The sequence below is a fragment of the Microtus oregoni genome, unplaced genomic scaffold (assembly GCF_018167655.1).
Source record: "Microtus oregoni isolate MIOR12 unplaced genomic scaffold, Mior012 000012F_ref0000307, whole genome shotgun sequence".
NCBI lineage: Eukaryota > Metazoa > Chordata > Mammalia > Rodentia > Cricetidae > Microtus > Microtus oregoni.
In genome coordinates this window covers 30,650,346-30,659,550 of record NW_024543071.1, presented here as the reverse complement: position 1 = coordinate 30,659,550, position 9,205 = coordinate 30,650,346, and the positions used below count along the sequence as shown (strand labels likewise).

Sequence of the window (9,205 nt, the reverse complement as noted above, 5' to 3'; positions counted from 1 at the left end):
TCTGGGCCCTTACTATTCTCTTGGGAGTAGTTAAGCCAGCAGAGGCTGAGAAAACTCACTGAGCTCTGAGACTCTCAATTGTCTATTTCAGATCGATTCAGACCATGTTCCTCCTGCCGCTGATGCTGAGCCTAGGCTTGCAGCTTCATCAGATAGCGGGTAAGAAGGGATAATGGGAGGCCCGGGAACAATGGGCAGGAGATGGCCCCTAGCCAAAGCTAGAAACGAGTGTGCTCCGTCTGTGGGACTTGCTTTGAGAGGGAGTGTGGGTACTGGATATGTCAAGTAGCAAAGAAAATGGTTCCCAGGGTGGCTGGTCCCATTTTACAGAAACAGAGACTGGGAATATTAATCCATCTGTCTCCATCATCCAATGCTTGCAATGAGACGGATTAGTGAGAACACGTGTCTAAATGGATGCGCGAGAGTAGTGGTTTAGCTCCATTTAAGGTAAGGTGCAAACAGCTGCTTCCCCTCCGTCAGGAACAGTGACCAGGGCAAACAGAAAGTATTTTGTTAGTCCTATGAGTTGTTTGTTTGAGACAAGGTTTCTCTGTACTGTCGGGGGCTATCCTGGAACTAGCTCTTGTAGACCAGGCTGACCTCCAACTCACAGAGATCCGCCTGCCTCTGCCTCCCGAGTGCTGGGATTACAGGCGTGCGCCACCACCGCCCGGCTTCATATGAGTTCTTTTAACAAGCAATGGCGGCAGCCACTGGTCATGTAATGTCTTATTGTAGACTAAACTGAAAACTCAGGGTTCCCATAAAGCCGCAGTGGAAACCGAGTCTGAAGCCGATGCCTTTGAACTTGACGATGGGACATCTAGCGGAGGATGTGGTTGAGCAGGGAGAAAGCAGTTTCAGAATTGATGGTTTCCCTGGGGAAGGTATTTCAGATCACTGGTGTGTGCGATCAGGGTGGCAGTACACTTTCAAGAGAACGCTAGCTAAGAGAAGAGACAGGCATGGAGGTTGGGAGTCCACATGCTCCACAGTAGAAGCCCGGGGCTTTCTTTGAGAGGAACCATGGGGCCAGCGATCCTTTGCCACTGGATAACCTTTGGATGAGTGGGGTCGGCCCTCCACTTCTCTTCCAGCCGTGCTCCTTCCTTAGCTGTGGGCTGCTCAGACTGGCCTGGCATTAGGGACATATATTTGGCACATTCTTCTTTAAAAAGACCCTAGTATTTTTCCTCCTTGCTGTTTCTCTCCACCGCAGTGATAGCTAAAGGAGTTCATAAAGATTCCTGCCCTAATTGCCCAAGAGCTTTTGTTCGCATAAAGCTGTATGGGCAAAAGCGGGGTCTGAAGTTGGAGTTCCCGGCCCTGACAGGATTGAGGATTTCAGGAGAAACTTAGAGAGTGTGCAACTTCTATAGATGAGGAGCTATAAAACCACCAGGGCTGAGACTTTGCTGGTTTTCTTATGTATTTTCTCTTAGGAAAGGAAGGAGCTAAGGAAACTGGGTGGTGGGGGTTTTGTTTTGTTTGTTTGCCTGGTTTTTTATCTTTCTTTCTTTTTTTAATTTCATTTGTCTGTTTTTTAAATTTCATATATTTATTTATTTAATATCCCAACTGCAAATTCCCCTCCCTCCTCTTCTCCCATCCCTTCACCCAACTTCCCTCTGCCCCAACCCCATCTACTCCTCTGTTTCTGTTCAGGAAGGGGCAGGGCTCCCATAGACGAAAGCAAAGTAAGGCTATCAAGTTGAGATAAGATTAAGCTCCTCCCCTGTGTTCAGGCTGGGCAAGGCAATCCAGAATAGGATCTCAAAAGCCAGTAAAAAGCCGTAGGGAACGGCCCCTGCTCCCATTGTTAGAAGTCCCACAAGTAGACCAAGCTACACAACTATCACATATTTGTTAGAGGTCCTAGGCCGGTCCCATGCAGGCTCCCCGGCTGTTGGTTCAGACTCTGCGAGTTCCTATGAGCCCAGGTTAGTTGTTTCTGTGACTTCTCTTGTAATGTCCTTGATGTCTCAGACTCTTCTAACCCTTCCTCCCTCTCTTCAGCAGAATTAGCTTGGCCTAATGTTTGGCTGTCGGATCTGTTTCCATCAGTTACTGGATGAAGGCTCTGTGATGACTATTGGGGTAGTCACCAATCTGATCACAGGCAAGGGCCAGTTCAGGCTACGTTCTCCACTGTTGTTAGCAGTCTTGGATGGGGTCATCCTCGTAGGTTTGTGGGACTTTCCCTTGCATCATATTTCAACATGATCCCCAAACGTCCCTTCTTTTTCCAGTCATCTCTTTCAGTATTCTCCCCCTCCATCCAGCCCCCTACCTGCCCCCGGTTCACTCATGAGATCTCTTCTATTTCCCCCTTCCCAGGGAGATCCATGCATCCCCTGCTTGGGTCCTCCTTGTCTCCTAGCCTCTCTGGCTCTGTGGATGGCAACATAGTTATCCTTTGCTTTACATCTAATATCACTTATGAGTGAGTACACACCATGTTTGTCTTTCTGGGTCTGGGTTATCTCACTCAGGATTTTTTTTTCTAGTTTCCTTCATTTGCTTTCAAATTCAGTTTTTTAATCTTCACTGGATCTTTCCACAGAGGAGGGACTGTTCCCTTTAAGAAAAGCAGCACAAGGCAATCACAGTCATTATGAGCTCTGAGTTAGGTATTAAGAGAGCAGGAAGGACGTAGGGAGGCAGGTATGTTTACATTCACAAGAGGGCTCATATATGCTGAATGTTGTAGAAGGCAATTTACGTATCTCATCCAATCTTTACAACACTCATTTGGCAGGCAGAGAAACTGAGGAGTGTTATTACTGTGCCCTATATGAGATAGTTACTAGGTGACATACGAAAGATTTGCCTTCACTGATGTCCTTTCTGCCCTACCCAGATGTGCATACCATTGTCTGCCATTACAATAAGATCTCTAAATCGTCTAACTGGGTATGGGATGTTTACATAAGCTTGAAAATGGATACATGTTTAAAGCTTGCTCTGAGCATTTCACAAATCAAAAAATTATATGTAATGAATTTTTTTTGATGAATTAATAAAAAGAAAACCAAACCATCACATTTTGCTCTATCCATAAACTTGGAATTCTTTTTCTGCTCTTTCTTTGTAGGTAATTTTAATTCAGATGAGTGTTGAGTTAGGATGTCTCTTTCTTTCTGTATTTTTTTTAATCGTTACGTGTCTTTTTAATTCAAGTATTTTGAGTTCAAACAAAGCTCTTGATGGAAGCCCCTAGAAAACAAAGCTGAGGAATGGAGATGGTTTGAGCAAAGAAAAAAGGCCTGGGATAGGGATTAAAAGGAAAACTTCAGTATCCACGTTTATTTATAGGTTTAGATAGTTCTTTCTAAGAATTGTGCATTTCAGTATTTTTTAATAAAACACAATTTTAAGACTATAAAAAAGCTTTAAGAAAGCTTTAACCTGAAGGCAGTTGGGCTGCAACCTTCATTGTTGAATGAAGAGAGAATACCCTGGTTATCACAGTATGCAGATTGAAGATCCCACTGCCTTAAGTGCTCTGTGTACGCTACTAAACCTGTATTCCTCGCAGCAAAAGGAGTTCCTATACACGAGTTACATCAACGTGAGTCCTCGTTACCCTCTATGCACACATTCCTAAATTTTAATTCTAAAACCAATGCTTATTGCGACATTCAGTCATTATGGATGAATAGAGCCATCCCTAATGCTCTGATACAGTTAGAGAAACTGTGGTCATTGCCAGGATAGGGTATTCTAAGTATGAAAGTAAATTAGTCACAAACAGGCTGCTGCATCTGTGAACGGAGCAGTGTCATGCTGGGTAAAGAGTTAAGCCCTGAAAGATTATACACAGCACGATGTCTTTTTCATGGTCTCTTACTCATACCCTTAAATGTGTAAGGTCAAGCTGAGATAAGCAAGAGATTGAGACGCACACAATTCAATATCAGTTGCTCCTGGAAGGCAGTACGCGTGTCAATAGTCACGTGTTGTGTTCAAGTTCTTGGATAAGGGGTGGCTTCCCAGAAGCTCGCTTTTGTTGTTGTTTTGAGACAGGGTTTCTCTGCATAGCCTTGGCTGTCCTGGAACTCACTCTGTAGACCAGGCAGGTCCTCACAGTCACAGAACTCTTGCCTACCTCTGCCTCCCGAGTGCTGGGATTAAAGGCATGTACCACCACTGCTCGGCAGATGCTCACTTTCCTACATGAATTGCTTTAATAACTTTTCTTTTTTTTTCAACTTTATTTCATGTGCATTGTTGTGAGTGTGTCAGATCCCCTGGAACTGGCATTACAGACAGTTGTGAGCTGCCATGTGGGTACTGGGAATTGAACCTGGGTCCTCTGGAAGAGCAGCCAGTGTTCTTAACCTCTGAGCCATCTCTCCAGCCCTTAATAAGTTTTTTTAAGTTGTTATGTTGTAAAATATACTAAAGACACTGAAAAATCACATGAAGCTAATTCAAACTTGACACGACTGAACACTTTGGAAATATTCCCAGATTGGTTAGGAGCTCCCCAGAAACTTAACCTGCTGCAGCCCAAGTAAGCTCCTCCTTGCAACACTGCTCATGGCTTTATTCTTTCTGCCCTGAGCTTCGTAAAAATAAATGGCTACAGACTAATAAGAGAAATATTTTTAAGCATTCAGACAGTATGCATTCTTTGTAGATTCCAATACAGCAAATGTTAGTAGCCCTAATTTTTAAGTGACTATATATTTCACTGGGCATGCTGTATTTTATTTCCTGAGTCCCCCCATTCACGGGCATTGCAGTTATTTCAATTTCTGGGTCAAGTGTATTATTTCAAGGGTGTAGAGAAACCTGACTCATTCTGATTCCACGAGCCATTAATTAGTAGCTCTTTCCTTATGTATATTCTGTAGATACACCATCTATATAAGTTGAATGGAATGCTTAGGGATACATTTTCATGCTAAAAGTATTTAAGTTTACATAGAGTGAAATTCACCCTGTCACTAAAAGTCTGTGTATTTTGACAAATATACAGTCGTAGAATGGCCTTGACAATCTAAATGGGATCAGATGCTCCTTATGTAATTATGCCTTTGTTATTAATAAATATATTAATTATATTGCTTACGGAATTCACTGTGATGTGCCCGCACGCGTGTATAACATATACTGTGGATACTCTTTGCCATCTGGCTTCCTTCTCTTAGTGTAAAATGCATTAGAGGTTCGTCCATGTTGCTGTCTGTATCGACAGTTTGTTCCCTTTTGCTCTTGGATGGTGTCCTGTTGTAGGTGTGTGCTGCATTTGGCAGATCCATTTCCCAGTTGAAGGGCATCTGGGCTGTTTCCCACTTGTGACAATTTTAGATAAAGTTACTATAAATGCCTGCAAATAAGTTTCTGTGTGGACATATATTTTAATTTTACTGGTTAACTATATTGAATTTCTAGACCCTGTGGCCACTGTAAACAAATGTATAGGAAACTTCCAGAGCTTTCTGTGCCAACTTGACATCACCACCAGCAGTGTCTGAGATTCGGTTACTCCTGGTATTGACATTATTCTGTTATTCCATGTCATCCCAACAGATGCATAGAAACACCTTGTTGTGGTTTTGGTTCACAGTTTTCCAGTAACCAATGATGTTAAGCACATCCTAATGTGCTTATTGGCCAGCCATTCTTTTATCTTTTTTTTTTTTTTCGAAACAGGGCTTCTCTGTGTAACAGCCCTAGCTGTCCTGGAACTAGCTCTGTAGACCAGGCTGGCCTTGAACTCACAGAGATCTGCCTGCCAAGTGCTGGCATTAAAGGTGTGCACCGCACGACCACCTCGGTTTGGCTAACCATTTATCTTCTTTGATAAACTGTATATGTAAATCATCTGAAAGTTTTTAATGGATTCTTTGTTTACTGGCAAAGTTTTGAGTGTTCTTTATTTTATTCTAGATATAAGCCGTTATCGGGTATCTGGCTTATAAATATTGCTTTTCCATTTTTATACATTTTTATTGATATTTATTGAGCTCTACATTTTTCTCTGCTCTCCTCCCTGCTTTTCATCTCCCCCCTCAACCCTCCCCCAAGGTCCCCATTCTCCCAATTTACTCAGGAGATCTTGTCTTTATCTACTTTCTACTTCCCACGTAGATTATATCTATGTAAGTCTCTCTTAGTGTCCTCATTGTTGTCTAAATTCTCTGGGATTGTGATTTGTGGGCTGGCTTCCTTTGCTTTATGTTTAAAAACCACCTATGAGTGAGAACATGTGATAACTGTCTTTCTGTGTCTGGGTTGCCTCACTCAAAATAATATTTTCTAGCTCCATCCATTTTTTTGCAAAATTCAAGATGTCATTGTTTTTTCTGCTATGTAGTACTCCATTGTGTAAATGTACCACATTTTTCTAATCCATTCTTTGATCGAGGGGCATTTAGGTTATTTCCAGGTTCTGGCTATGACAAACAAAGCTGCTATGAACATAGTTGAGCACATGTGTTTGTGGCATGATTGAGCATCCTTTGGATATATACCCAAATGTGGTATTACTGGGTCTTAAGGAAGGTTGTTTTCTAATTTTCTGAGAAATCACCACAATGACATCCAAACGGGCTGTACCAGATTACATTCCCACCAGCAATGCAGAAGTATTTCCTTTCCCCCACAAACTCTTAAGCATAAGTTGTCATCAGTGTTTTTGATCTTGGACATTCTTACAGGTGTAAGATGGAATCTCAGAGTTGTTTTGATTTGCATTTCTCTGATGACTAAGGATGTTGAACATTTCCTTAAGTGTCTTTCAGCATTTTAGATGCCTCTGTTGAGAGTTCTCTGTTTAGGTCTGTGCTCCATTTTTTTTTATTGGACTATGTGATCTTTTGGTGTCCAATTTCTTGAGTTCTTTGTATATTTTGGAGATCAGACCTCTGTCTTTTACCATTCTGTAGGCTGTCGTTTTGTCTTGTTGACTGTGTCCTTTGCTTTACAGAAGCTTTTCAGTTTCGGGAGGTCCCATTTATTGTTTCTCTCAGTGTCTGTGCTGCTTGGGTTATATTTAGGAAGTGCTTCCCTGTGCCAATGTGTTCAAGTGTACTTCCCACTTTCTCTTCTATTTAAGGTTCTGTGTGGCTGGCTTTATGTTGAGGTCTTTGATCCATTTTGACTTGAGTTTTGTGCATGGTGATAGATATGGGTCTATTTTGATATCCAGTTATGCCAGCACCACTTGTTAAATATGCTTTCTTTTTTCCATTTGATTTTTTTTGCTTCTTTATCAAATATCAGGTGTTCAGTGAGGTGTGGATTGATATCTGGGTCTTCTATTTGGTTCCATTGGTCCTCCTGTCTGTTCTTATGCCAATACCAGGCTGTTTTCAGTACTGTAGCTTTGTAGTAGAGATTGAAGTCAGGGATTGTGATGCCTCCAGAAGTTCTTTTATTGTACAGGATTGTTTTGGCTATCATGGGTTTTTTTTGCTTTTCCATATGAAGCTGAGTACTGTTCTTTTGAGGTCTTTGAAGAATTTTGCTGGGATTTTTGTTGACAGATAGAAAGATGACCCTCCTCCATCAGATTTTGATGAGCATTGCATTGAATCTGTAGATTGCTTTTGGTAAGATTGCCATTTTTACTATTTTAATTATGCCTATATAAGAGCATGAGAGATCTTTCCACTTTCTGGTGTCTTCTTCAATTTCTTTCTTCAAAGATTTAAAGTTCTTGTCATACAAGTCTTCCACTTGTTTACTTAGAGTTACTCTGAGATATTTTATGCCATTTTTGGCTATTGTGAAGGGTGTTGATTCTCTGATTTCTTCCCCAGCTCTTTAATCATCTGTGTATAGGAGGGCTACTGATTTTTTTTTTTGAGTTAATCTTGTATCCTTCTACATTACTGAAAGTGTTTATGAGTTGTAGAAGTTCCTTGGTAGAATTTTGGGGATCACTTATGTAAACTATCATATCATCAGCAAACAGTGAGAGTTTGACTTCTTTTCCAATTTGTATCCCCTTGATCTTCCTTTGATGTCTTATTGCTCTAGCGAAGACCTCAAGAACTATATTGAATAGATATGGAAAGAATGGATAACCTAGTCTTGTTCCTGATTTCAGTGGAATTGTTGGGAGTTTCTCTCCATTTAGTTTGATGTTGGCTGTTGGCTTGCTGTATATTGCCTTTATTATATTTAGGTATGTTTCTTGTATCCCTGCTCTCTCCAAGACCTTTATCATGAAGGGATGTTGTATTTTGTCAAATGCTTTTTCGGCATTTAATGAGATGATCATGTGGTTTTTATTTTTCAGCTTGTTTATATGGTGGATTACATTGACAGATTTTCGTACGTTGAACCATCCCTGCATCTGTGGGATGAAGCCAACTTGATCATGGTGGATGATGGTTCTGATGTGTTCTTGGATTCAATTTTCTAGTATTTTATTTAGTATTTTTGTATCAATGTTCATGAATGAGATTGGTCTGTAATTCTCTTTCTTAGTAATGTCTTTCTGTGGTTTGGGAACCAGGGTAATTGTAGCCTCATAAAAAGAGTTTGGCAATGTTCCTTCTGTTTCTATTGTGTGGAATAATTTGAGGAGTATTGGTATTAGTTCTTCTTTGAAAGTGTTGTAGAATTCTGAGCTGAAACCGTCTGATCCTGTGCTTTATTTGGTTGGGAGATGTTTGATGACTGTTTCTATTTCTTCAGCAGTTATAGGTCTGTTTAATTTGCTTATCTGGTCTTGATTTAATTTTGGTAAGTGATATTTATCCAGAAAGTTGTCCATTTCCTTTAAGTTTTCCAATTTTGTGGGGTACAGGTTTTTAAAATATGACCTGATGATCCTCTGTATTTCCTCCATGTCTGTTATGTCTTTTTCATTTCTGATTTTGTTAATTTGGATATTTTCTCTCTGCCTTTTGGTTAGTTTGGATAAAGTTTTATCTATTTTGTTGATTTTCTCGAAGAACCAACTCTTTGTCTCATTGATTCTTTGTATTGTTTTCTTTGTTTCTATTTTGTTGATTTCAGCTCTCAATTTGATTATTTCCTGCCATCTAGTTCTCTTATGTGAGTTTGCTTCTTTTTGTTCTTAGAGTTTTTTTTTTTTTTTGTTTTGTTTTGTTTTTCGAGACAGGGTTTCTCTGTGGTTTTGGATGTTCTTAGAGTTTTTAAATGTTCTGCTTACTCACTGGTGTGGGAGTTTTCCAGCTTCTTTATGTAGGTGTTTAGTGCTATGAACTTGCCTTTTAAC

At 40.5% G+C, this 9,205-nt stretch overlaps 1 protein-coding gene across 1 annotated transcript in view; it reads left to right on the top strand.

Moving 5' to 3' along the window:
* The first annotated feature begins 1,848 nt into the window (after positions 1–1,848).
* The window catches only part of Pdcd1lg2 (programmed cell death 1 ligand 2), a 42,713-nt gene continuing 35,356 nt past the window's right edge, over positions 1,849–9,205 (top strand). The window contains exon 1 of the mRNA XM_041662038.1: positions 1,849–1,943. Within this exon, the coding sequence (XP_041517972.1) occupies positions 1,892–1,943 (52 nt within the window). The 5' untranslated portion in view covers positions 1,849–1,891. The remainder of the gene's footprint in view (positions 1,944–9,205) is intronic.